The sequence below is a fragment of the Barbus barbus genome, assembly GCF_936440315.1.
Source record: "Barbus barbus genome assembly, chromosome: 13".
In the NCBI taxonomy this organism is placed as follows: domain Eukaryota; kingdom Metazoa; phylum Chordata; class Actinopteri; order Cypriniformes; family Cyprinidae; genus Barbus; species Barbus barbus.
This window is the reverse complement of record NC_136741.1, coordinates 24,048,791-24,076,780: the sequence shown is the minus strand read 5'-3', so window position 1 is coordinate 24,076,780 and position 27,990 is coordinate 24,048,791. Positions and strand designations below refer to the sequence as shown.

At 35.0% G+C, this 27,990-nt stretch overlaps 2 protein-coding genes and 1 pseudogene across 3 annotated transcripts in view; 2 read left to right on the top strand and 1 right to left on the bottom strand.

Annotated features, from left to right (window-relative positions):
* Nucleotides 1-757: 757 nt before the first annotated feature.
* On the bottom strand, nt 758-2,478 carry LOC306878956 (glutathione peroxidase 2-like; annotated as a pseudogene). Its single transcript, XR_013785873.1, has 2 exons — nt 2,215-2,478; nt 758-1,389 (listed from the first exon to the last, which is right to left on the bottom strand). The product of XR_013785873.1 is annotated as a glutathione peroxidase 2-like (transcript).
* Nucleotides 2,479-2,803: 325 nt separating this feature from the next.
* LOC306878985 (Fanconi anemia group D2 protein-like) lies at nt 2,804-20,542 on the top strand. Its single transcript, XM_079431632.1, has 44 exons — nt 2,804-2,958; nt 3,147-3,253; nt 3,358-3,492; nt 3,847-3,914; nt 4,020-4,129; nt 4,252-4,309; nt 4,687-4,739; nt 4,847-4,925; nt 5,112-5,236; nt 5,441-5,528; nt 6,209-6,313; nt 6,449-6,549; nt 6,706-6,805; nt 6,923-6,958; nt 7,070-7,216; nt 7,792-7,926; nt 8,011-8,142; nt 8,358-8,465; nt 8,572-8,681; nt 8,785-8,839; nt 9,335-9,454; nt 9,686-9,759; nt 9,921-10,067; nt 10,819-10,919; nt 11,191-11,306; nt 11,573-11,681; nt 12,789-12,890; nt 12,966-13,057; nt 13,289-13,456; nt 13,545-13,661; nt 14,075-14,203; nt 14,313-14,431; nt 14,521-14,631; nt 14,720-14,853; nt 14,935-15,034; nt 16,502-16,624; nt 16,774-16,867; nt 16,965-17,036; nt 17,131-17,169; nt 17,260-17,334; nt 17,440-17,514; nt 17,682-17,828; nt 19,298-19,378; nt 20,262-20,542. The coding sequence occupies exons 2-44, from the start codon at nt 3,190-3,192 to the stop codon at nt 20,325-20,327; spliced, it is 4,320 nt and encodes a 1,439-aa protein (XP_079287758.1). The 5' UTR covers nt 2,804-2,958; nt 3,147-3,189; the 3' UTR covers nt 20,328-20,542.
* A 369-nt stretch (nt 20,543-20,911) lies between these two features.
* LOC306878869 (testis-expressed protein 264-like) overlaps nt 20,912-27,990 on the top strand; it is a 68,638-nt gene continuing 61,559 nt past the window's right edge. The window contains exon 1 of the mRNA XM_079431445.1: nt 20,912-21,440. Coding sequence (XP_079287571.1) covers nt 21,183-21,440 — 258 coding nt within the window. The 5' untranslated portion in view covers nt 20,912-21,182. The remainder of the gene's footprint in view (nt 21,441-27,990) is intronic.

Here is a 27,990-nt window from a genome sequence, read left to right as displayed (position 1 = left end):
ATAAGCCTTGAACGCAATGGAAGTCACTTTGCATATAAGCATCTGCCAAATACATAATTGTAAATATAAAATGTTAAATTATTGTCTGGAAAGACTTGCGTAACTAGTTAACTGTTTTGAGAGTACATGGTGAAATCTGCATTAGTTTTGTGTGTATGAATGTTTGCAAAAAATCTTTTTAAAATAATGTATTCATTTAGATATATTTTTTTGTTGTGTATTGAATGATGTCAAGCAATCTTATTCTCTCCAACCCTGCATTTACTTGATAAACAGTAAACAATAATATTGTGAAATATTACAATTAAAAAACTCTTTATAGTTCTAAATATTTATTCCTATAGTATAATATGTGTGTTAAATATGTAATTTATTCTTGTTATTTCCAAGATGATTTTTCAGCAGCCAGTAATCTGGTCTTTAGTGTCGCATGATCCTTCATGATCATAATTTTGATTTGGTGGTCAATTATATTTTAGTTTTTCAAAATGAATAGTATTTTTGGGGGGGGGTTTGGGGTTGTAGGTAAGTGCAACTGCATGCAAATATGTTGGGCTTAGTAACTGCATTGGGAAATTCTACTCCCGCCTCACACCCCCACACTAGAGATAAGTTTCCACTGGAACTCATTAATACAGAATGAATCTCTTCAATGATGATCAGTACCGTATTGCACAACAGACAAAACCGTAAAGCTCTGTGCTCTTGTCCTGCCACACTAACTGAAGCTGAAATAAAAAAGGCAATCTTTAGACTTGAGTAGAAAACACATTTATTGGTCCAAATTGCATGTTGTGTCATACAAGAGCTAAATGAAACTATTCAGTTAGGACTTTTGCACGGCATCAGATGCTCCCCACAGACAAAGCATGTTTACAGGAGCACCTTCATAAAGTAAAAGTCCAAACACAGCAGCATCATGCACATGAAAGCACAACCTGTCATGAACACCTATTGGAGACCTTTATGGGTCAAGGTATGCAATGCAGAAACTGGGTTATTGATTTATTTTTACACCCTTTTGACCATAAAACCATTTTAGTAGGCTATGCTGAGAAGTTTCTTGATGTCTCCCTCGATGTTGCTGGTCACGTATCTCCTGCTGTAGCGTTTGAATGGCACTCCATCAGATCCAATGAGAAACTTCTCGAAATTCCAAGCGATGTCGTTTCTGCACACAGGACTCCACACGATAAATTTGGGGTCGTTCATGAAGGGCATTGGCTCATCGCTCGGGAATGGAAGTTTCTCCTTGAGGAAGACGAAGAGAGGGTGGGCGGCTTTCCCGTTCACGTCAACCTTGTCCAAGAGCTGGAATTTAGGTTCAAAGCCATTGCCAGGACGGACATACTTTAAGGACGGAAGGATCTCTTCATTTGTACAGTTTTCCTAAAACAGCAAAGCAAAAGATGGATAGATAGATATAGGCAACATAATCATAAACAGATTTGAACAGATATTTCAGTAATAATTTGCAGTAACATTGATTATTATGTTTTACTGAACAAATATTTGATTTAATAAGGCAGTGAAGTATGAGAGGCCATCCTAAATTGAGAATATATTCATAGCTCATTATTATATTCATATATTAAGTAAAAGATATACAATAAACATATTAGAGAATACAATAAAATAACTACTAAGCCAAAGGAAAGTCTTTTCAAAAGAGTATTGCTTAACCTGCATATGTGGTCACTATTTTATATGTGGTTACTTAATTTGACTTGAATTTGATTTGGTAAATTTTATAAACATAAAAGCAAAAAAGCGAGTGTTGCTTTGGTTGTTAAGTCTCTTACATATTTATTAACAAGTCTTTTTTAGTTATTCAGTAAATTTAGTACATTTTATATACATAAAAGCAAATTTGATACAACTTTTTGTTTTTGCTTTGGTTATTGAGTCTTTTACATGTACGGTGTTAACTATATTTTAATAATAAATATATCATTTAATTAAATATAGCTACTTTTATTTAGTTATTTATGAAAAATAAACTAATCATCTTTTAAGTATTTCCTAATTTACAAATATTGATTAATGACTTAAACATAAGTGTTACTGTCAAGACATTTAGGCTGCCTTTATTTTATACAGATGAACCATCTCGCATAATAACAGATGTAAGACAGCAGGTGATGACAGAACGAGTGCGCCACAGGCACCTGCTCGGCAGTGAAGGGCTATTGAGTTTACAGGAAGTCCTCTTACCTGATAGCCGAACTGATTGCAGGGAACTCCCAGAATCACAAGCCCTTTATCTGAGAAGCGCTCGTGGAGCTCGTTCATCTGGGTGTAATCCCTGGTGGTCGTTCCTCAAAGAGAAGCGACATTCTCGATCAGGACCACCTTGCCCTGTAAAGAAGAAAACTTGAACTCCTCACCAGTGAGGGTTTTGGCTGTGATGTCGTAAAACAATTTTATTCCAGCCATGTTTAGCTCCACACCGTTGTCTCGCAGGTAACTAATACAGAATCTAGGAAAGTGACACTTGTATAAAACTGATAAACGTGGGCGGTGTGCTATGCAGCGACCAATCATGGCAAGACGCTCCACGCCTACTTATAATACACGCCCATAGAATATTAGGGAGCGTCCTCAAATTGTTCCATTTACTGCTTAATGGTTGAGAAAGTTTATCTTCTTATATGTGAATCTGATTACGTAGTTTGTGATGTCTTTCGTATTTTTACACCTATAACGATAGATGCAGTTAATAGACAAAACATACAGTAACGTTCAAAAACAATTAGTAGAACATTACAGAAATGAGAATTTTACCACGGTCCCTAGATTTTACGAAACACTGGCGCGGGAAGCTTTGTGACGTTTACCTTTTAGCCTGTTGAAGAAAACATACATTTTATGCTCAAATCTCAAATTGAATCAGCATTTATTAGTATCACAACAAAATTACAAACGTTTAAGATCAGCATCGCGGGGAGTAACATTAAGGTAAATACTTCCGACCACATTTTGTCTCAAATACGGTAATTTCGTCGAGTTAGTCGAATATGTAATTTAGCTCTTAATGAGTGTTGACCATCTCCAGAGAGTGGATTCTGGGATTGTTTGAACCAGGATTGTCATTATTGAATTGTCAGTTGTGTACACAGTTTTCTGAAATGTTGTAACCCCAGCAGGTCATATCCGTTATTTCTCATTTCCATCTGATCTGAGCTAAAGATGATGCGTAAAAAGAAGCGCTCATCCATCACAGCCGAGGACGATCCCACACTCGACGTCCCGAGTAAGTTCGTCCAAAATAAACCTGGAATGGCTAAAATCTTTGTATATTAAGTTAAATTAAAAATATTAATTTTGGGCTTTATTAATATTTGTCCATTCGCACAGAATCAAAAAAGACCAAGAGCTGTGGACGAGCAGCAAAGTCTTCAGTACAGGACTCCCACCCGGACTCAGTTTGTGTTCAGTTTCTGAAGCAATCTGGTGTCACTTTGACAGCTGGCAGTACAGCTAATGAAATTGGTAAGATAATGAATGAGAGAGTATGTTTTGTATACAATAAAGGAGAAATCACAATGCATACATGTTCATATCACATTATTTATACACATATAACTAATACATATAACTGGGGGGCAGTCGTGGCTTAATGGATAGAGAGTCGGGCTTGTTACCCAAAGGTTGTGGGTTCGAGTCTCAGGTCCCTCAATACCACGACTGAGCAAGGCACCGAACCCTCAACTGCTCCATTGGCTGCCCACTGCTCCGGGTGTGTGTGCACTTGGATGGGTTAAATGCAGAGTATGGGTCACCATACACCATGCTTCACACATTAATTTTTAAATGAATTAATTATTATTATAATTTTTTTTACAGCTGTAGACCAAGTAATTTTTCAAAAGCGGCTCCAGCAGCATCTACGAAAGCATTCCAGATTCCCCAATGTGAGAAACCGCTCATCATTATACTACTTTATTATTATTTTTTTTTTATTTCAACGAAAAAGCTTACTTTACATATATTTAGATTGTTAAATGGCTGGTTTACAGATAATTCAGGAGTTTATATCTGCACTGGAAACATACATTGAAGACCCAGAGAGATTCAGAAACTGCCTGCTGCCTTGTGTGCCATCATCCACTTCACAGCAGGATACCAAGTAATGCACCGATTCTTGTTTTTTTTCCATCTGAAATATTAAAATAATTAATTGAAATGTTTTATGCAATTGTTTTGTTGCTCTAATTTTCTAATTGTTACTTATTTTCCCTCTAATATCAGTTCTGGCTCCTATCAGGAAAGTCTTGTACGCCTGTTGCTTGGAATAGAGATGCTACAGGTAAATATCTGCTCAATTTACATATTAAAATACAAAGCAAGAGAAAATTATTTTCCTTTTCCTGCATTTAGACTGGTCTGAATACATTCTTTTTTCATTCGTTATTGTTATTTTATTATATGAAGATTATTTATTTTTAGATCGTTTTTATATATTTTACTATTTACTGTTTTTGTGTTTTATTAAAAAAAATATTTTATCCATTATCCAATTATTAGATGATTAAAGTCATGAAAATTATACTTTTTTTTATGTAGCCATTTTACATGTTCTGTTGAAATAATTAACTACAGCTATTAATTATTAACATTTATTTTATTCAAAATATTTGGGGGAATATAAGTAATATATATGTATTGTTCTTTTCCTGCATTTAGACCCAGGTCATAAACACTTTGTTTGAAAAGCTTCCAGAATTCATGTTTGAGGGGTAAATGTCTTTTTGATGATATTTATACACATAACTTTAATTACAGACACCGTCCTGTAACATTCCCTTATAACTGATGGCAATGTTGGCAATGTGCTCTGTTACAGTGTGAGTGGGGATGGCCTCAACGTTCCCCATCTCATAATAAGCCAGTTGAAGTGGCTGGACCGCATTGTAGATGGCAAGGTACACAGTCCAATGATACTGTCTGTGTGAGAATCATACATGGTGAAAATGTCCCAGTGGAGTCCATCCTGAGTGGACATCAAATTGCCAAGGGTTCCTTTGTAGCAGACACAAATGTTTGTCAAAGCCAAATTATGGCATTGCCGTGACCAATGTCTGATTGATATAACTGCTGTGTATGTGTAGGATTTGAGCAGTAAGCTGATGCAGATGGTGTCTGTGGCTCCAGTGGAGATCCAGCGGGACATTATTACCAGCCTGCCTGAAATCCTGGAGGATTCCCAGCATGGAGACATGGCCAAAGAGCTAAAGTACGTCAGCAGTAGCTGAGCCTGTTATTTTTTGTGCCATTTCCCAATGCATGGAATTAAAGTTGTGTTGTTTTGACCTATGTTTGGTTTAGTAATTATGGCTGGCTGTGATGCTAATGTTGAGTGTGACTATAATGTAGGTGCTTATTATCATCGTGTATATTGTTTAAGTTAGTCTGTGTTTGTGTCTGCTTCCTTGTGCAGTGATTTACTTCAGCAAAACACTCAACTCCCTGTGCCTATATTGGATGCTTTATCCAGTTTGAATCTGAGCTCTGCGTTACTGTCCGAGGTACTTCTAAACATGCAAATATCTTCCCTAAAAGTATTTGGTCCCAGTGTTATTGCTTTAAATAATTGTTTAAAAAAAAGGTTAGGTTTTATGTTTAATGTTTTTGAAAGAATTATCTCATGCTGCATTTATTTAATCAAAAAGGGACTACGGATGAAAATTAGCCAGTGTTGGCTAAATCTGGTGCATTTTACATATTGTTTGTGTTATTAATGTGCATTGTCCCTGATTAAATAAATTAAATGAAAAATAGAGTAAAGCAGGAATATTTTAAATATTATTGCAATTTAAAATAACAGTTTTCTATTTTAAGACACATGCTTTATGATGTATTTTATTCCTGTGGTGGCAAAGCTGAATTTTCAGCAGCCATTTCTCCAGTCTTCATTGTCACACAGTCCTCCAATTATCATTTTAATATACTGGTTTGGTGCTCAAGAAACATTTCCTAGTATCATCAATGTTGAAAAGAGTTTCGTCTTAATATTAACTGATCATTTTTTGAAGATTTGATGAATAGAAAGTTTAAAAGAACTTAAAGTATTTATATCATTTTTTTTTAAATATGTTTATGTAAAAATCACTTTTTTTTATCATTTTAAAGCATCTTTGGTGAATAAAAGGATTAATTTATTTAGCCTTTTAAACTGTAATGTATACTGTGTCTTTCTTTCTATCAGGTGCGTGAGGTAGTGATGGGAACTCTCTCTGCTGTGCAGTTAGAGGATCTTCCTGTTGTAGTCAAGTTCATCTTACACTCCATCTCTGCATCTGATGCTAATGAGGTCAGGCCTCTAAACTGACCTTTGTTTATTACCTTTTGTTTATGTTTTGTTCATAAAAAATTATTTTCTCTGGTAGACAATTTTAAATCAATTTCCTGTGGAGTTGTAGTTATGCACATGTCCTTTCATGCTCAGGTGGTGTGTGACCTGCGTAAAAAGCTGGAGTTGGAGCAGTGTGTTTTGCCAGCAGTATTGCAGGCTTCCCAGAGTCGTATGAAAAGCAAAGCCATGTCAGGGTGAGACTCTATCGTCATTTACTTCCTCTCATCTCTCCCTCTCAAACCCATATGACTGCTTTATTCCCTGGAAAACAAATAAGAAGTTGTAAATATGTCCGTTTCTGCTGGCCATGTTCTGTCTTGTTCTTGATTTTAATGTTACTGCTCATTCAGGTCCTCCAGGGTCCCATCATGCAACAGTGTGGCTTTGGTTTTGGAGGTCATAAAGTCAGCTATCCGATTTCAGAAGACCATCTCAGAGGCTTGGCTAAAAGTGAGTTCATGCAATCTTGATAGCTTTTTTTGTTTTCCTTTCTGCCTTCAAGAACTAGGTATTATATTTCCATGCAACTGAAGTTATTTAATTACTGTTCAAATTTCTGAATTTTAGGCAATAGAGAATGTTGATGAGTCAGACGACCATAAGGTTTGATTGATTTCTATCAAAATGTTTTTATGCGACTCCCATTAGATTGACACATTTCATACCTGAACATCCAAAATGAAAGCATTATCGTTAACTTGTTGTGTCTCTCAGGTGGTTGACCTGTTGGTGCTGTTCATCCTTCACTCCACTAATGCAAACCACAGCCGACGTGGGGCGGAGAGAGTGCTCAAAGTCAAAGTTCGCAAGGGTCTGATTCATGAAAACCTCTTGCAGAAGACGTTTAAGGGTCATGCTCAGGTCTGATTTCATTCACATGCTTATGACTGAGAAACAGCCGGGATGATGCTTCGCGAATCGAGAAATGATTCTGCATCGATTCTGAGATTTTCCGAAAGCATTTCGATTCCTCTGGATTCTGATCTGATCTTGATCAGATGGCGCTGCATGCTTTAGAAACAGCCGTACTCTGCTTGTTTCCAAATCCTTACACACTTGAACCTAATATAATCATTCATAACATTTGCAAAGTTTGAAGCGAATTACAAGGGTGTTCACTGTGGGTTGTATTTACATTAATCTCGTGTCACAAAAACATTTTGAAATTATATGACTCGGCCGAACGCACAAGAGTTCTTCAGCGCTCTTCTTCATCAGCATTTGAGTGTGCGGATAAAAACTAGATTAGAGCACCATCTGTTGTTAAAATCTAGGCTCAGAATCGATTCCAGAGGAATCGCGATGCATTCTGAAAATCTCCGAATCGATCCAGAATCGATTCTGCATCGATGCATCGTCTCAGCCCTACAAATTATGCTAACTGAAGTGCTGACTTCCCTTGTACATATCAAGTATGGTGTAAATGTTTCATACAGGTGATGCGGGGTTATTTCCCATCAATTCTGGCTCTAGCTCAGGGACTCTTGCGTTCTCCAGACTGCTGTGTGGTGCCTTTCGGAGGTCACATGTACAAACAGGCCTTCACTGCTTTTGACTCCTACTGTCAGCAGGTAAGAAATACCTCTTAATACCAGCTCACAACAAACATTTAAAGACCTGCACTGATGTCCAGTACATGTGTGTTTGTTATGTAGGAGGTGGTTGGCTCTCTGGTCACACACGCATGCAGTGGTGTGAGTGGTGAGGTGGATGTGGCACTTCAGCTGCTCTGTGAGCTGGTATCTCAGAAGCCTGCAGAAATGAGCCAGTTCACTGTTTTTGTGAAGGTATAAACGCCTGCCTTTGTATCTATTTGGAAGGAAATTGTTTGAGTCTGTTCTTTTCATTAAGTCAGATTGACTCAAATCAGTCTGAATCAAAAAAAATGTTTTGTTTTCTATTATTTTTTATTCAAGCAATTTTGGAGGAATTGTTTGGGTCTTTTCAAGTACATTATGATATTTAACCTGTATGCTGGTGTGAATTGTGGGTATTCTGGCAGGGTATTCTGGACTACATGGACAACCTGACCTCACAGCAGATCAGACGACTCTTCCACCTGCTCAGCCGCCTGGCATTTGGACAGGAGCAGCACGGAGGACACATCCAGGTGAGAAACACACTGCATCTTAAAGGTATAGTTGTAGTTTTTCAAATAAAGGGATAGCTGATCCAAAAATGAAAATTCTGTCAAATCTCTGAATGTCCTTCACTAGGATGACATGCACATCGTCATCCGTAAGCAGCTGTCCAGCATGGTGCCTAAATACAAGCGTATTGGTATTATTGGTGCAGTCATGATGGTGGGCAGTATGGGGGCCTGCAGGTACTCTCTTTGCTGGTGCAATGCAGTGTTTTTCGCTTATACACCCTTAGTAGGCTTGTGATCTTTGGTCTTTGCTCTTTTTGGTCTTGTGTTGTTTATGTAGAAATACACCTGATGGCTCTCAGGGTGGCACACTGCCCAAAGAGACACACAGACAGGTGAGTGAAATGATCTGATGGTTTGAGTGTACACAGTACACTTCAAAAAGTTGGGGTCTGTAAGATTTTTGAAAGAAGTCTCTTATGCTTACCAAGGCTGCATTTATTTGATCAAATATACAGTAAAAAGCAGCAATACATTTCAGTTGAAAATGACTGTTTTTAATATGTTTTAAATTGTAATTTATACCTGTGATGCAAAGCTAAATTTTCAGTAGCCATTCCTCCAGTCTTCAGTGGCACATAATTCCTCAGAAATCATTCTAATATGCTGATTTGGTGCTCAAGATCTTTTATTATTATTAATGTTGAAAACAGTTGCTTAATATTTTTTTGGAAACTATAATACTTTTTCTGGATTCTTTGTTGAATAGAATATAATAGAATAAAACAATGCCATTTATTTGAAATATAATTTTTTGGAACAGTATAAATGCTTTGCCCACTTTCACTCCTTACTTCCATGTAAGCTTTTAAGTGTTGCTGTGTCTGTAGGTGATGGCTCTGTTGGAGCTGGTACGCTCATGCAGTGAGAGTTCCCCTGAAGCTGCCGCTCTCTATTACGATGAGCTGGCCAACCTGCTGCAGACCTGCAAACTGGACCCTCTAGTGCAGGTGTGTGTAAACAGCCTTCATGTTCTCATCTTTGATTTTTAAGAAATTAGATTTGTAAAATTCTGTCTCCAAATGAGTTTGAAATGACGTGATGTGAGTGAGTAAATGCTAACAGAATTGAATTTTAATGGGTGAACTGTCTCTTTATTTGAGATGGATCTCTATATGACTAAAAGGTCTGCATATTATATTAGTATATTAAACTCTCTATTATGGCTATATCATCCTTAGGCATGGATCGGGAAGAGTGTGCTGGAGGATTTTCAGGAAGACTTTGTTGTAGATCTTGGACCGGATTTATCAGGGTGAGTGACACATTCAGGGCTCATAAAGAGTAGTATAATCATTACGACCTGCTTTTTTGTTGTCAAATCAAAGCAATCGGCTTTTTTATTTATTTGTTTTAAATTCCAGCGTTTTTATGTCTTGACTTTCTCATGACCCCTCTCGTGTGCGTGTCTCTCAGCCCGTTTGTGTTTCCTGCCTCTGTGATGTATAATTTGGACGAGGATGAGAGTCAAGGGGGAATCGCCATCAATCTACTGCCACTTATGACTCAAGACCAGCAGCACAAAACAGACACAACCCAAGCAGCTGGAGTCAAGAAAGAGAGGTCATTACTGAATACACCATGCTGAACTCAGTTTAACGCTTCTGTTACTGTAGACTACCATAAATGATGTTCCTTGAAATAGAGCAAGGTTTCCCAAACTGGGATCTACAGGGGGTTTGTGAGTTGATTTAAAGGCTACTAAGAAATAAAAAAATAGGACTGTTGCATGTAAATAAGTCAAAATTAAACACTTTGCCTATCAATTGCTTTGTTTACCTGCATGCCATTTGACTATTAACCAAAATACAACTTGTGAACTTGTAAATGTTTTTAAATATTCTATAAATTACTGATATAATAAGGGGGTACTTCAAGTAAATGTTTTAGGTCAGAGGAGTTCAGCTGGTTTGGGAATTCCGGATATAGATAATAGCAGTGTACCAATATTGGTTTTAGTAGACGATACTAATATTTAAATATATATATATATATATATATATATATATATATACTGTATATATATACTGTATATAGCTTAGCTTCATATGTATTATGATGAATGCAAAATTGCTGAAATTAAATGAACAATTATTTGATGCAATATTTCCTGAAAATTAACCTGTAATATAATAAAATATGCAGTTCACAATTCTTATTTGGTCAAGCAGGCACTGTTATTTGTTGATGCCAGTAATCAATACAGTATATCAATCTGCCTTTTTTTATTTTATCAAGGACATTGTTAAAATAGTATTGTCAATAGTTGAATCCCTGCAATGTTACAATCTGAATGATTCTCTTATTCTCACAGGCGTGTGTCTCCTTTGTGTCTGTCCCCATTTTTCCGCCTGCTGAGGTTGTGTGAGGAGGTGCAGCACCAGGGTGATCTGGAGGAGATTGATGCTCTGCTAGGTCAGATACTGTACACCTGCAGTTTTTTTTATCATAATTTTGTTCTAGACTGTTTTCTCTTGTTCACATGAAAAAGAACATTTAATAGATGCCTCAGTTTTAATTAATGCATTATGATTGTGTATAAACTGTAAGATTGTAAGATTAGTTTTAATTAATGCATTATGATTGTGTATAAACTGTAAGATTATTTATCACAAGAGGCATCAGAGGTATTTAAGGTAAAAAAAAAACAAAAAAAACATGTTTGGAGAGTTTTGTGCTGTTATAGGGTGTCCTTTGATTCTGACTGATCTGGAGGTGGTGGAGAAGGTGGAGAGTCTGTCTAAAGCTGAGAGAGAGTTCCTCTGTTCTCTGCTCTTTTACACCATCAACTGGTTTAGAGAGGTTAGTACATCTCTTCAGTACAGCATAGTACTAAATTCAGAATGACTTTAGAGTAATTTTACAATCATCACTGATCAAATCAAGCTCTGATATGACTATTTTGCCTTTTTAAAGTATTCACTTTAGTTGTAAATTAATAGTTAATCCAAAAATGAGAATTCTGTGTTCAGTTTATTATTTGTAACTACAGTTTGAAATTTGGAATGTTTTTGATGTTGTATAATAATTAATATATTCTAATATGCATGTCTGTTTTATGAATGTAGACGGTGAATGCTTTTTGCAAGCAAAATGATCCTGAGATGAAACTGAAGGTTGTAACTCGTATACAGAATATCACTTACCTTCAGAATTTACTGCAGACATGCTTAGCAGGTACTAGAGAGACAATCTTCTTCCCCAGTGTGTGTGTGTGTGTGTGTGTGTGCAAATTAATAAATATAGCAAGTAAATTTTATATATATATATATATATATGTATATGTGTGTGTGTGTGTGTGTGTATCTATGTTATATATATATATATATATATATATATATATATATATATATATATATATATATATATATATATATATATATATTAGTGCTGTTTGAAAGTTTGTGAACCCCTTGCAGAAAATGTGAGTAATTTTAACAAAATAAGAGAGATCATACAAAATGTATTTTTTATTTAGAACTATCCTGAGTAAGATATTTTACATAAAAGATGTTTACATTTAGTCCACAAGACAAGAAAATGACTGAGATTATTAAAATAACCCCATTCAAAAGTTTGGGAACCCTTGGTTCTTAATACTGTGTGTGGTTCCCTGGATGACCCCCTGGCTCTTAATGCATCGTATTTCCTTCAGGAGCGTCAGTGAATGTTTTAATAGTTGTATTTGAGTCCCTCAATCATCCTCAGTGTGAAAAGATGGATCTCAAAATCATACAGTCACTGCTGGAAAGGGTTCAGATATACAAAAGAAGGATTTTTCTGAAGACAGTGCTCAGTTTAACTGTTCAGAACAAACAAGGGACTTATAAACAACCATCACAAAACAAAAAACTGTCGTGAATCATCCAGGTAAACATCTTTTAAGTAAAATATCTTACTCAGGAGAGTAAAAAAATAACATGCATTTGGACAATCTCTCTTATTTTGTTAAAATTACTCACGGTTTCACAGATTCTGCAAGGGTTTCACAAACTTTCAAGCAGCACTGTGTGTGTGTGTGTGTATATATATATATATATATATATATATATATATATATATATATATATATATATATATATACACTTATTCATTTGTTTTTAATATATATATATATATATATATATATATATATATATATATATATATATATATATATACATACACTTATTCATTTGTTTTTTATTTTTAAGTGATATCTTTTAAATTTTGTTAATTAAATACTTAAATGAAATTTCCTATATTTATTTTCTCTGCAAAGTTAACATTGTTTTATTGCGTTAGCTACACCAGGGTACACTCCTCCTCAGGCTAACTTTGATGGAGAGAATGCTGACTGGATGATACCCTCTTCTTCAAGTGCTCTGCCAAAGAAAGGAAAGAAGGGTAAGTCTGCTAGAGAAATCGGCAAACTGATTTATGCTATAGATGGGGTCAGTCCTTCACTGTTTGTGTGTGTAGAGTCATCTGGGAGGAAGAGGAAGGCTTCAGCGAGTAAGAACTCCTCAGGAGACAAATCACAGCTGGAGGGGGCCGCAGAGGATTCCCAACAGGTAAAGACCATATTATTTCATGTCCTTTGATTAACAGACATTTGTATAAGCATCTGGTAAAGTGGACTGTAACACCATATTGTTTGAGATGAAGAATAAATGGACAATATGGTACTCTTTTGTATATTTTACTTGAATACATTAAGATTTTATTATGGTGTCAGCTGAATTTTATTTTAATGCTCTTAGTATTTTTCACATTCCAAAACTGACAATTGTTTGTTGTGGCAGGATCATCCAGAGAAAGAGAGCGAGAAGGAGAAAGAAAAGGATGCCAAATCAGGAGTCACTCTGTCCTCGTACTGGCCATTCTTTAGAGAGCTTGATGTTGAAGCTCTAAGCGTGCTTCAGTGTGGCCTTCTGTCCCGGACACTGTTGGACACTGAGCTACATAGTAAGGTAAAACTAGTCTGTTTGCTGGTCGATTCTCAGTACAAGTACATACTTTAATTAAATGCCGAATAATAGAGCGCTGTTTTGTGTGTAGTTAAAGGAGGAAGTGCAGTTGGGTCCTGCAGAGTTGCTTTTCCTGCTGGAGCACATGTGGCGTAAGCTGGACTTCAGTTTGGCTTCTGCACCAGCCAAAAAGGCTCCATTTCTTAAAGTATGAAAACACACACATTACTGAACCTGTTTTACCCAGTCAAACATGTTATTTGACAATTCTGAAGCAACATTCTAAACAACTGATTAGTTATTATTTTATCTAAATAATTAAAAAAATTAAACACTAAAAACTAAAACTATTCATTTTAATTAACACTGATAAATGTAACCTTTAGCAAATCACAAAATATTGATTTTTATGCTTTACATTGAAATGATGCCAAAATTCACCAAAGTTTGGCATTATTATAATGTAATTAAATAGTACAAGATTAATTGTAATCTTTAGCAAATTGCTAAATTTGTATTTTTATATTGCACTGTAAATTCACTTAATTTTGGCATCATTATAATTTAATAGTTTAATTTAATAACGGTAAATTAAATCGTATTTTTGCGGTGTCTCTCTAGAGTAAGACGGACAGAGCAGTTGGCTTTGCTCACTTGCAGCAGAAAAATGCCAAAGAAGTCGCCACCTGCTGCATTGAGCTGCTGCCCACACTTTGCACACACCTGGAGAACTGCCACAATCACTTTCAGGTGCACATGTTTTCATTTATAGCCTTGTAAACATGTTCATTACGTGTACATTGGTGCTGGCTGGCATGTTTGGTTTTATTGCTCTGTTTGAACGTTTGTCCTCACACAGACTCTGCTCTCTGAGCATCAGGGTGTTGTTGATGCTCCTGGTGTGGATGTGAAGGAACAGCAGCTCATGTGTTCAGCCTATCAGCTCCTGCTGCAAGTGCTACATACTACATTCAGCTGGTAAACATGGACTAGTTAGTCGTTGGTTGACTTTCCTGACAACTACAAAATGTTCAGACCATCTTCAATCACCTGCTGTTCATATTCAGGGCTGGCTTTTCTGGTCCAGGGCATCGTGCTCTGCTGAAGAACGCTCTGGGTGTCCTGGCCGGCCGACTGAAGGAGGACGAGACCGATTTGACCCTGGATCAGCTCAGCAGGTGGGAACGTCAGTGCACATACTTCTTACTTGCTGTTAGTGGACAATTTTCAATGCAACCATCTCTACATGGTTTTTTATATGCTCAGGCACGCTTTTGAGTACCTGCAGAACTTCCGAAGCACAGTGCCCAGCCTGAACACAGCCTTGTGTCTGACCCAGCTGCTCATTGTGCTGTCCCAGTATGGAGGATCAAACCACAGGACCTACAGAGAACAGATCAGTGCGTTTCCAGTACTGTATGCTGTATAATAATGGTTGTGCTCTGTAATGCATTAATTTTGAATGATATCATTTCCCTCAGCATCCCTGACGAGGAGTTTCCTCGGTCAGGAGTGGGTTACAGCGAGTGGAGAGAAAGAGCGAGGAAATAAATACAATGATACTCTTCAAACTCTACTCGGGTATGTTGTGAGTTACACACAATAATGCTCAATTTCCCATTCAGTTCCAGGGGTCATTGAGGCGGAGTTGTTATTGTTAACAGAAACTACTAAAAATCATTTTCAGTGATTTTAAAATAAGCTGAATTAAGAGTAAATCAAAGCTTAAAGCTTAATTAAAATTGTGTAGAAATATAAAAAAATAAATATGACAAAAGCACAAAAACTAAATTGCTAAAACTTAACTGAAATGAAAATTAAAACCAAAAATATCATGGGGACCATGCTGTAATAGTATATAAATAATACTAAAATAACACTGAATTGAGGCCATAAGGGTATTAAAACCCATGGATATGAGATTCTGTTAGATAGAGGAGAGAGAAATAAGTAAATAAAATGATTTATATGCTTCATAAGTCTCATTGCATCCATTAATCCTCACTTGATGTTAGAAATAGTGTAAGTCCTGCATTATACACGAAGACAGAATTAAATAAATGAAATATTCATACTGATCTTCCAACTCTAATAGAATTGTTATAATAATATATTCTTTTACTAATTGAAATGTTAAAGATTTATGACATTTATAACATCACATAGCCTAAATTTTTAATGTGGAGGGAGAAAATCACCTGGAAAGCCTATTCTCAGGTTTGCTGAAAATGATACAAAATCATAATCATATTAAAATAAAGCACATTTTGATAATTTACACCTAGAAAACAGGTTTTGTAAGTTTTACTCTCATAATCGCCAGAAATGTTTCTTGAGCACCAGATCAGCGTAATAGAATAATTTCAATCATGGCACTAGTAACTTTTTAGTTTTAGTTACTTTTTCTTATTTGTAAGTCGCTTTGGACAAAAGCGTCTGCTAAATGACAAAAGTAAAAAAGTAAAGAGTGTAAAGACCATCGACTCTACCGTGCGACTCCACCGGGCAGGGACACCGGCAAGGGATAGTAGTAGCTTTTTATTTAATTTTTTCATTGATATGTTTATTATTGAAATGTTGTTGTTATATGCATGTGTTAATTTTATTTAATTTCTTTATTTTCTTAAATATGTGGGTAGATAGTATTTATAGAGTTGTAACTTTTTAGTTTTAGTTACTTTTTCTTATTTGTAAGTCGCTTTGGACAAAAGCGTCTGCTAAATGACAAAAGTAAAGTAAAGTAAAGTAGTAATGGCTGCTGAAAATTCAGCTTTGATATTTTAAAATACATTAAAATCGAAAGTAGTTATTTTAAATTGTAATAATATTTCACAATGACTATTTTTACTCTGTATTTGATCAAATAAATGTAGCAAATATTACCCACTCTGAACTTTTGAACAGGATGGGCCTATCCAAAATATGCCCTAATTAATATACCCAAAAGAATGTTACATGCGAGAATAAAATAACAAACTAAAATGCCATGTTTTAATATTATTGTTCATATCTGAGGATGTTTAAATCAGTTTGTTTTTCCCGCTGTAGTATTTATCTGGTGCACACTGATGATGTTCTGAAGGCGGTGGAGGAAATAGCAGCTGAAGGGGTTCCAGAGCTGTTGAATGCTGCTAAAGATGCTAACTCGCGCAGCTGGCCAACACTCAACAGGTACAGCAGGCTGCCATATCAAATTAATTATTACATGTACATGACATACAATATTTAACAACTCAGCGTTGCATTTGACCAATCAGAATCAGGTATTCCACAGAGCCGTGTAATGCATGCAGATATCTGTGCTTTGCTTGACACTGCAGGCAGACGTTCCTGGTGTACTACAAGAGCATGATGGCAGAGCTGGAGAGAGCTGTGCGCAAGATTCCTCCCAGCAAACAGACGGATAATCAAGAGGTGTGTGTTTTTTGTTGTGTGGCTGTAGATATTATTTGGATTCCAACAGGAAATGTAAGGAAAGTGCGTCTCAAGTTTATTGCCTAAATCTATTCAGGTGCAGAGCGAGAAGCTCTTAACATGGAATCTGGCTGTGCGTGACTTCCACATCCTCATAAACCTGGTCAAGGTACAGAGGCCTTCACATCTTTCCTGTTCTCCTAGTGTGCACATCACATTTATGGCTCTGTAAACAGCATGTTCTTCTGTTTTCTATGTCACAGATGTTTGACAGCAGACCTGTACTCACTGTGTGTTTAAAGGTAAGACGCATTTCCACACATGAAGGTATGTTTATGAAGATAATGTCATTCAACACTCGTTTTCTCTTTGTTTTTGACCATCTTGTTCAGTATGGTCGTCTTTTTCTGGAGTCCTTCCTCAAACTTGGAATGCCTCTGCTTGATTATAGCTTTAAAAAACACAAGGTATTTCTGTCTCATTCGTCAAAATTTATGTGTAACGTTGCATCTTGAGTGAAATTGATCTGTTTAGTAACATGAGATTTTAATCATTGCACGGGATCTTCTCAGGAGGATGTCCAGAGTTTGCTGAAGACCTTCCAGCTCAGTACTAGACAACTCCACCACATGTGTGGCCACTCAAAGGTGAATTACAGCATCTGCAGTGCATGGTGGACTTTGGAGCAAGAGTGGGATGAAAGATTAAAATGAGAAAGCTGCAAAATAAATGTAGCTTATTGATGTTAAAAGCATTTGTGAAACAATCTCTGTAATTATTATTATTATTATTATCACTGTTTTACGGTTCACAGATTAGGCAAGATACAGGACTGACCAATCACGTTCCAGCCTTGAAGAAAAATCTGGAGCAGTTTGTGTATCGTGTGAAAGCCATGCTCACTCTTAACCATTGCCAGGAAGCCTTCTGGCTGGGGAACCTGAAGAACAGAGACTTAAAGGTGAGATGGAAAAATGGGGCAAAGCCACATCACAAAAAACAAATCCACTATAAGGATGCATTACTTTTTACTTGCCCTGGTGACATTGATTTCGCTGCATATTTTTAAATTGTCAGAAGAAAATCTATTTTTACTTTATATTAAGTTAATATATATATTAGTGCTGTCAAACGATTAATCGCGATTAATGGCATCCAAAATAAAAGTTTTCGTTTACATAATAAATGTCAGTGTACTTTGTATATTTATTAAGTATATATAAATACACACACATGCATGTATATATTTAAGAAAAATGTTACGTTTATATATTATATAAATTATATGAATATAAATATATACATGTAAGTAAATGAAAATATTTTCAAAATATGTGTGTCTTCATATATACATAATAAATATACACAGTACACACGTATATTATGTAAACAAAAACTTTTATTTTGGATGCGATTAATCGCGATTAATCATTTGACAGCACTAATATATATATTATATTAATTACAGAGTGCTGCGATTAATTAATCACAAACTAAATTTGGCTATGAAAATACCCACAAAAGATTATTTAAAGCTATTATTGTTTTAAATGATAAAGTAGCGAGTAGACATTACAAATAGTATCTTTAGAAAGAAATATTTTACTTGATTCAACATAAAATTTGTTATACATAAATGTTTAGGCTACAACGGCCTAACAAACTGGAACATAAAAGAAAATAATTTGAGAAGCATTATGAGTCATTCATTCATTCCATTTGTTCAAACTGCTGATTCATTCAGGAAAAGCGTCTGCCAAATGACTAAATGTAATTAAGTAAATGGCTCTCTCTGTGAATGGGCCTTTGAATCATTGGTTCACATGATGATTTATTCAAAATGAGGATTCATTCAGAAACGAAACACCGCTATCGCTCACAGACACACAACAATTTTGCAGTGGCTATATTGATAATATTTTGGTTGGCAAAATTGAGCAAAAACACAATATTGTGTTTAAAAATATAACACAATATTAACTTATTTACTGAACTGTCAATCACTATTTGCACTTGTGCTCTTCATGACAAAAACAACACTTGTGTGATAGCAGCTCTTGCTGCTGTGTGATATCACTTATCATATGATATAAAAATGAGACAAAAACTCATACACATACTCATCTTGAATTTTAGGGCATGTGTCAACTGTATATGGACTGTAAGATGACCTGGAGGTGGGGCCATTGTGTTAACTGCATTCAAATATTTTAATTGCGTTATTTTTTCATAACTAATTAATCAAAACGTTAAACAGTCAGCCCTAATATATATAGTTTTTATTAAGGTTTATAATATAATAATATCTGTAAAAACTGTAAATTATATAGCTATAACATAAGTCTATACAAGGGCACAGTGTAGCATTTATTGATAATCCAGTAATGCTAATTTCTATTTATTTTTTTTTCGCTTTGCTTTGCTTTTCAGGGTGAAGAGATTCTCTCACAAAGGTCGCAGGCAGTTGATGAAGAGGAGGAAGAGTCTTCTCAGTTGCAGAGTGAAGAGGAGGTATAATGACTGACTGCATTATCCTGCATAATACAGACATAGTCTGATCAAGTGTTATTGATCATGGTGCTAAATTGATTTCCTTAATTTGTTATTACTTAAATTTTAGGGTCATCTTGAAAAGTTTGGATGAAATTAAAATACATATTTGGATAATGAAAATACAGTAAAAACAGTAATGTTCCCAAATATTATTATAATTTAAAATAAAATTTTTATATATGTTTTAAAATGTTTATTCCTGTGATGGCAAAACTGAATTTTCAGCAGCCATTACTTCAGTCTCCAGTGTCACATGATCCTTCAGAAATCATTCTAATATGCTGATTGGGTTCTCAGGAAACATTTATTATTATTATTATTATTATCAGTGCAAATGGGAATCTTTTACTGTTGATCAGTTTAATGCACCCTTGCTGCTGAGTATTTCTTTGTGGATTTAGGTAATATTAGCTGAAATAGCATGCATGGATGTGCACTTTGAAAATCTTCCAGAAATATCTGAATGCCACTTTTACAACATACTATGATTTCCCGTTACTATGCATGATATAGTGGCCTCACAGACCACACTGTGTTAAATACACATATGACAGATCAGTTGATCAGCTGTATCAGTCAGATGATTAATAGTTACTATTAATACTTTTCATATTTAAACTAATTTCTCATATCACATTAACATAGACATCACCTGCTGAGCAGTTTTGTTATCATGCAGTGTCATGTAATTCGCAAAAGCAAATATACAGCATGGTTATAATTGCCTTTAATAGCCTGTAATGATTTTTGTTTTGGGAGTTTAATTTCCTCATGAGATCTTATAAGAGATTTTGAGATGTCTTTCACTTCTTGATGCTTAATTCAATCTGTTTTGACACAGGAGAGCGATTCTGATGAAAGGAACAATGTACAGGAAGGAGCGGAGGATTCAGATGAATCAGACTGAAATAAAGCAAAGATTGTTATATATTAGCACATGATCAGTACACTATTGATTTATTATCACATCAAATTAGTTTGGGCTTTATCTCATATTAAATGGAAAAGATTTTGATTAAAGCTGTTGTGCAATGTTCAGTTAACTTTAATCAAGTGGTTTTCTTGATGTTCTAATATGCTAATTGTTTATTTGTTTTCATATTCAATAAAAATATAAATGGTAATAAATTTGTCAATTGCCTTAATTTAATGTAAGTTCTTGTCCAATATTTAACTGTATTACAGAAATGCTGACAATTCCACATAATGTAATTGACATTATTTAACCTAAATTGAAAAAAACCCAAAAAACTTTAAAAACAGCATTTTACAGCGCAGAGAATCACTGAATCAGTTTCAGAATCGAGCTGTTTGAAAGAACCGATTCGCAAGGGGCGTGGTTAGATCTAGATCCAACTCCTCCTAGCTTACATAGACCTACCCGTCTCCACCCCCTAGATGTGGATCCAGCCACGCCCCCTGGATCTTTGTTCTGCAGTGAGAGCTACTGTCATTATTTGGTTGGCTCGTTTCAAGCCAACCCTCTGAGTCAGAGTCACGTGGTGCATCCAGGAAGAAATGCGTACAGTGTTTCTGTGCCGAGGAGGATAAACAAACGCTCAGCTGTGTCAATAACAAAACCAAAAGACGTGTGTAAACTGACCTGCAGTAACACATAGATACTGTAAATGTAACATCTGCAGGTCAACACCGATGCAAACAGACCTGCTCGGATTGATTTTGTGTGTGCCATCACAATAACTGACAACTATTCATAAACATTGAGCTTTTTTGTGCTTGATTTTCTGACAGCAGGGCAAAAATGTCTGACTTTGTCATTTTGCTGCTGATTCTGTTTTTGGTTCTTTGTCTCATCTTAACACTGGTGGGCTTCGTTTTTTACACCGGGCTTTTCTCTAAAGTCGTGATTCGGACTGGATCTCCTCCGGTGAAAAACATCACGATTGCATATAAGTTCAGAAAAGGATCGTACAAGGCCAGCGGAGCCGCTTTCACGGAGAGCTGCAGTATCGGACCGAAGTTGTCTTCTGTCGGTGTGTTTTACGATGACCCCAATCAGGTCAGTAACTCAGCTTTTTTCTGATTCTTAATGCAACTTCACCTCCCGTTTTTTTTTTAAATACAACATTTCCACTTTAAATTCGAAATGATTAACAGAACTTCTTAACACAAATAATCATTTAAATGGTTGTTTTTTAAATCAGGTTATCACTCACAACCCCTAAATCCACCTGCTATTAGACCATAACTCAACTGCTTTGGCCCAAAACTTAAGTTTGTCTGTTATTTATGATACAGTGATGATAACAGATGGTAATACCATGGTGCTTTACCATGCTACTGAATGATTAATGTTGCACCAAGTTTCAAAAATTACCACAGTATTGACATGGTGCTTTTAGTTTAATAAATTAAGGGTTATTGTTACTTTTCAAACAGCAGGGTTTTGAAGCACAGACTCATGAGAATCAAGCCTCAAACGTGTTATTATAATCATATTTTAAACTTATGATTCATCTAGGTTTTTAAGGCTGACTCACTGAGGTGTTTCCATTAAATAACTTCAAGGCCAGAATGTAAAGTAAAGTCTGCTCTAATCCCTAAGTCAATATTATGTTTAATATGTATTATTATACGTCAATATTTAGTGTATCAAAAGAATGAATTAGGATTGCATGCTGTGCAAGGATCCGAAGGTGAACATGGAGCTCAAGGAGGAACAACTTTGTATAATATGAAAAGTTTTAAATGGATTTAAATTTGATTTAAATGTAAATTAAAGATTGAAATTGGCCTGCTCAGCAGAAAGTGAAAGAACTGCATGCAAAATATGTCAGACGTCTCAGCAGGTAATAGATGAATATTTAAACCAGAACAGGACATGCTAGTAGACTCCCTGGATGGGTGTCATTAACATTTCTGCACTGATCTAGGGCTGTACAGTCACTGCAGCAGTTATGCAGTAATAGTTCATCCGTATTATAAGGTTGAACACTGAAAAGTTGAGTGCTGTGGTAACTGTTCTATTTTATTTGTGCAACTTGGTAGTCATTGCCAAATGGAATTGCTGGCTTGCAAAGTAAGGACTGGCAATGTCTCTTTGGACACACATATTTAACCATACCAGTGTGGTGCTTATTTGTTTGTTTTTTTAACTTGTGAAATGGACCAGGTGGGGTTATTGCATAATATCTTGCTGGTGAGAGCTGCATTAACATGCACCTGATTTCTTTTTTTTTTTTTTTTCTGTTCTGTATGCACATTTGTTTTGAATTGTGACCTGGGATTTGTCTCCTGAATTGTAAACTGGGACAAAAACAAAAGATTGGATATGAAAGTACCTAAATTCCATGGATTTCATCATACATCAAAAGTGAAGAACAAATCTGGATTTATAAAGACAGAAACTGACACAAAAATGTTCTTATGCATGCACCAACTGATACTAGTAATTAAAATAATACAGTAAAAAAAAAAAAAAAATGCAGTCTACACGCATCTTTAGAATTGAGGGACCCTGGAGAGTAGCTGTTATGGTAGTGGATGCACTAGGGTTTGAAGTCCCTGTTATTTGAAAACCAGGTGGAGTTTGAGTTCAGGTTATACCCCAGATAAGTTATCAAGAGTCTCTGGGCTAGACTTTTTTTGTGTAATATGCAGTATATGGAAAGTTGGACATGGCATCAAATATTGTTTCCTTGAGGTTTTTTAGCATGTTTGACCTGGTCAGGAGGATCCTCTTTAAATTCCTACTTCCTTAGACCATAAAATTGATTGTATTGGCCGACAGTCATTGGTCGGTTGCATTGGTGGACAGATTCTATTCAGTGCCTGATTAGCAGAGCTGGGTAGTAACTGAATACGTATAATCTGGATTAAGTAATCAGATTCCAAAAATTAAGTACTTGTAATTAGGTTGTATAACATTTTTTATTTCAACCTTGAATCAACTACTGGTTAACGCATTATCATTTTGTAAGATTTTAAGGTAATAAATTAAGTAACACATCTGAATGTTCATGGTTCTCTGATATTGGGTAATGGTCGCATGACATGCATTTATGTACTCATTTTTTAGTATTATTTTAATTTTATATTTTTTATTAATTATTGGATAATTATTATTATTACCACTTTATTTGACATGGACATCACAATTACATTGGACAAACCATATGCATTTGCTTAAGTGCTTTAGCACACGTGCTAATTTTCAACATCTGTCTAAGGGAGGCTTGGACAAACAAAAAAACAATGGTACTAATTACAATACACAAAGTAATAATAACAATAAAAGAAAAAGAAAAAAAACATTCTGAATTATTTACATAAGGTATGGAGCAAAGACAACATGATCAAACAATAACTTGGTAGTAGACTATTTATGTAAACACTGCTGTTTTGTTTTTTAACCATTGTTTAAGTCCTATAATAATAACATTACCATCCTTTAGGTAAATTAGTTCAAATGTAATGTAAAAGTAACAAAAAGTGGATTATAGATTTGATTCTATTACCTAAAATGTGTAATGTAATGGATTACGTTACTAACTATAATTTTTGTCATGTAATTTGGAATCAGTAATAGACATCAGTACAATTTGTAAGAAATCTACCCAGCATTGCTGATTAGAAATCTAATAATATTGGGTGTTAATATAGCCATCCAAATTCTGTTTGTCCCAACAATCAAAATTATGTCACAAATCAATTTAATCATTAATTTTTTTTTTTTTTTGTGAATATAATTACAGTACATGTATGATTAGCAAGCTATCCATGTAGTTATTCAAATATGATTTTAAGGTAAGCATGAAATAAAAATTAACAGTTTTCAAAATGCATATTAAATTTCTTTTTTTGACCTTTTTAATGTAAATATCACAACTCCAGTGAAATGACAGACTTCTCTCTTGTGACTTCTCCAATCATTTTGTAAACCCCTCCCCTTTGTTAAAATCTTCTCAAGCTCACATTCAGATCTGCCTCTGTCCAATCAACAGTTAATGCAAAAAAAAAAAAAAAGTCCTCACCCTACATTTAAAAAAAAATAATTAATCTGTTTCGATGAACGTCATAGTACATAAGAAAAGATCTGTTACTACCCACTTTTGTGTATGAGTTGCCTAACTTGAGACCTTATTGGATAGACACTCAGTAGAGTGCATATGTCATACATCTTAGAATAGAAAAAGGAAAATATGAAACATTTCAGTCACATTCTTCTGCATTCAACACAGGACCAATTGAAACCATATGGTGACGCGACTCAGACAAAATGTGCGTAATGTGGGTAAAAAGACAAAAAAGTGGATGCCAGGTTTTACAGACCGTATTCATGGCCATGATATTGGCTGAAGTTAGGAATATATTTCACCCTGAACACCATGATATTATTATGTACACTCAAGACAAACCAGCTCACTTGTGTGAAAAAATATTATTATTATTATTACTAAGTTCCATGCTATTACCCATCTGGTACTTGACTTCTGCCACAGCACTGTTATTTTAACTGAAAAAAGAGATGACATAAAATTATACATTAAATTATATGTTTCTTTTTCAGAAAGCTAAATTAAAGGGTTAGTTCGCCCAAAATGAAAATTGTCACCCTGAACCATATTTTCTTTCTTCCATGGAACACAGAAGGAGAAATTTAGTAGAATGTCTGAGCTGTTCTCTTTCATACAATCAAAGTGTATCCTGTATCTGTGTTCTGAGGAAGAAAGTAAGTTCTGTGTCCTTTAAAATATGTGATGGTAAATAAAGTCAATGATAATGGAATCGTCTGTTTTTGTGTGTGTGTGGGGGGGGGGTTAACTATCTGGATATTTGCGCTGCTTAACCAATAAGGAAATGCAAACTAAAGAGTGTTCCCTCAGTACTGCATAAACTACCACACTAGCTTACTTGGCTTAAGCTGATCCCTGTGTTTCAAAATGGTCAAAAGCAGGTCATGCACTTTACTTTATGAAATCAGGCCAGTAGATCCTAACCACTAGATGGCACTCATGGTCCAGGTTAAAGAACATCATCTGTTACTTTGAGTATTCATTTTATGAGTACAGTGGCTCTACAGTATGTATTATAATATTATTATTTGTATTTATTATTATTATTATTATTATTATTAATAATAATAATTGATACTCCACAGCATATTTGGACAATTACACCAAACTTGAAAAGCAAAAATGGCATTTCTATAGAAAACATATATAGTTGTTGTTGTTGTTATAATCTAAAACAATGCCTTTAATATAATAATAATAATTATTATTGTTGTTATATATGTATATGTGTATATATATATATATATATATATATATATATATATATATATATATATATATATTTATTTATTTATTATGTTGATAAATTTTGCCACTTTTTTTTCGCAATTGTAATTCAAATCTGAAATGTTTTGTTTTAAAAGTGTACCTGTCTTTAGTGTTTTTATTATTATTTTTTTATGCAATGACTACATTCTGAATAACTTTTGGAGCTATGTGTATATAATTGATCATTTTTGGAGCTATGTGTATATAATTGATCATTTAATGAGTTCCTTAGAGTTAAGGTTATTATTCTGGTGCCATTCATGTAGTTGGTGATTTTGTTCTTGGCTACATTCCTCCTCAAAGCCAGATAAAGGTCTGTGATGCCACTCTGTAGTACTGTGGCTGCTCTCCCAGCTGCATAATGCAGAAATGTGCAGGGGGGACGTCCGAGAGGATTCTTTGTGTTTATTTTCTTTGTATTGAGATGGTGACCGGGTTGGGGTTTTTGATTGGCACTCTCACCTTTTAGTGTCCAGCCACTGTCTCCCCTAAAGCCAATTAGCTTCAGGTCTGACTATAATCGGTTGTTCGCACTCACTGAGGTCGCTGTCCAATTTTAATTGGCATAATGCTCGGCGCTTATTAGCATGCTCAGCTCTCCCGCGGGAGGCAGGGGTTGATATGGTCTGTTTCAGAAGGTCAGCTACCAGCGGAGCCAGAGTGTTTGAGCTTGACAGTGTAAAATAGAGGAATTTACACTTTAGTGAGGGAGATCGCTTTTGAGTAATACCGAGAACGACTGTACCTACTTGCTTATTAGTGGCAATGGAAAGCCAGTGATTTATCTTCAGCATTTAAATGACACTTCTTGGTGGTTCATATTCTAGATGTGTAAACACAGTTTATATTTACAGTACAAACAGTATTTTCATGCACTATTTCCAATGATGAAATACTATTACAATTTAAAAAGCTGTTTTATATTTGAATTTATTTTAAAGAGTAATTTATTCCTGTGAATTATCAGCAGCCAATACTCCAGTATTACGTGTCACATGATCCTTCAAAAATCATTCTAATATGTTGGTTTGGTGTTTTTTCAATTCTAAAGCCATGTGAATAAAGGCTTTTGAATTTTTTCACACTACTTGAGTCCCTTGGGTTTATGAGTTTTTTTATATTTGTTTGGTGCTCAAGAATTTTTTTTGTGAGCACCAGAACGACCAGACACAGAAACATTTTCTGTCCTCAAGCAATCCATCTCATGAACACTTGACATTAAACGTGGAACACACAACACAATTATATATTATTTATTGACCACACATACTTATTTTTTCATTTAAAATTTGCACATATCAGACCTGTACACACATAATTGTCTATATTATATATTGTGTTTTTGCTGTTTTGTACATTGCCTATTTGTATATTTGTATATTATTCTTGTATTATCTGTGTCCTGTCCTGTTGCTGTCTTTCTGTTGCACTGTGGAGCTTCTATAACAAATTCCTTGTATGTGTAAACACACCTGGCCAATAAAGCTCATTCTGATTCTGATTATGAAGAATTGTATTATTATTTATTATCAGTGTTAAAATAGATGTGCTGCTTATAATTTTGTGGAAACCATGATGCATATTTTTTTCAATAACACAATTCAAAAGAACAACTTTTTATTGAAATAAGATATAGGACTTTTTGTGACAATGTAAAAGTCACTTTTGATCAATTTAATGCATCCTTTCCTTTCTGAATAAAAGTATACATCGTTGAAAAAAAATGAACCTTTTGGCACTGAATGAATTCAGTACCGTCAATGAATACTGACAGGCTATTTATGACAGTTTTGATCAATATGTCTGCTTGAAAATCCCATTTTGCAGCAATAAAAATAAAGTGAGATAAGCAGACTGACAACTTTATCTTATTAGATAAACAGATGTGGAGAAAATTGTCCTTTGGGGATATTCAGCAGTTAAAACATTTTTTAATAAGTTGCAATATGTTATGGCAATACTCAGTCTATATCACAAAATGTTTAAAATCACAGTAATATCATATCATGAATATTATGTATCCTAATAATAAGAATGTATCATGGGGCCTCTGGTAATTCCCACTCCTAGTATTGAAAGAGCAAATGTGGTCAGTTTTCTTGTTGATAGGTCATCTTGGTAACACTTTATAATAACTGCATGCTGTGAATCATTAGGTAAGCATTAGTAAATAGTCAGTTCATCCTTTATAAAGCATTGTCCCAACATTAATAGTCATTAGTAAGCAGTTTATAAATACAGCTATAAATGTCTTGTTCTTGATTT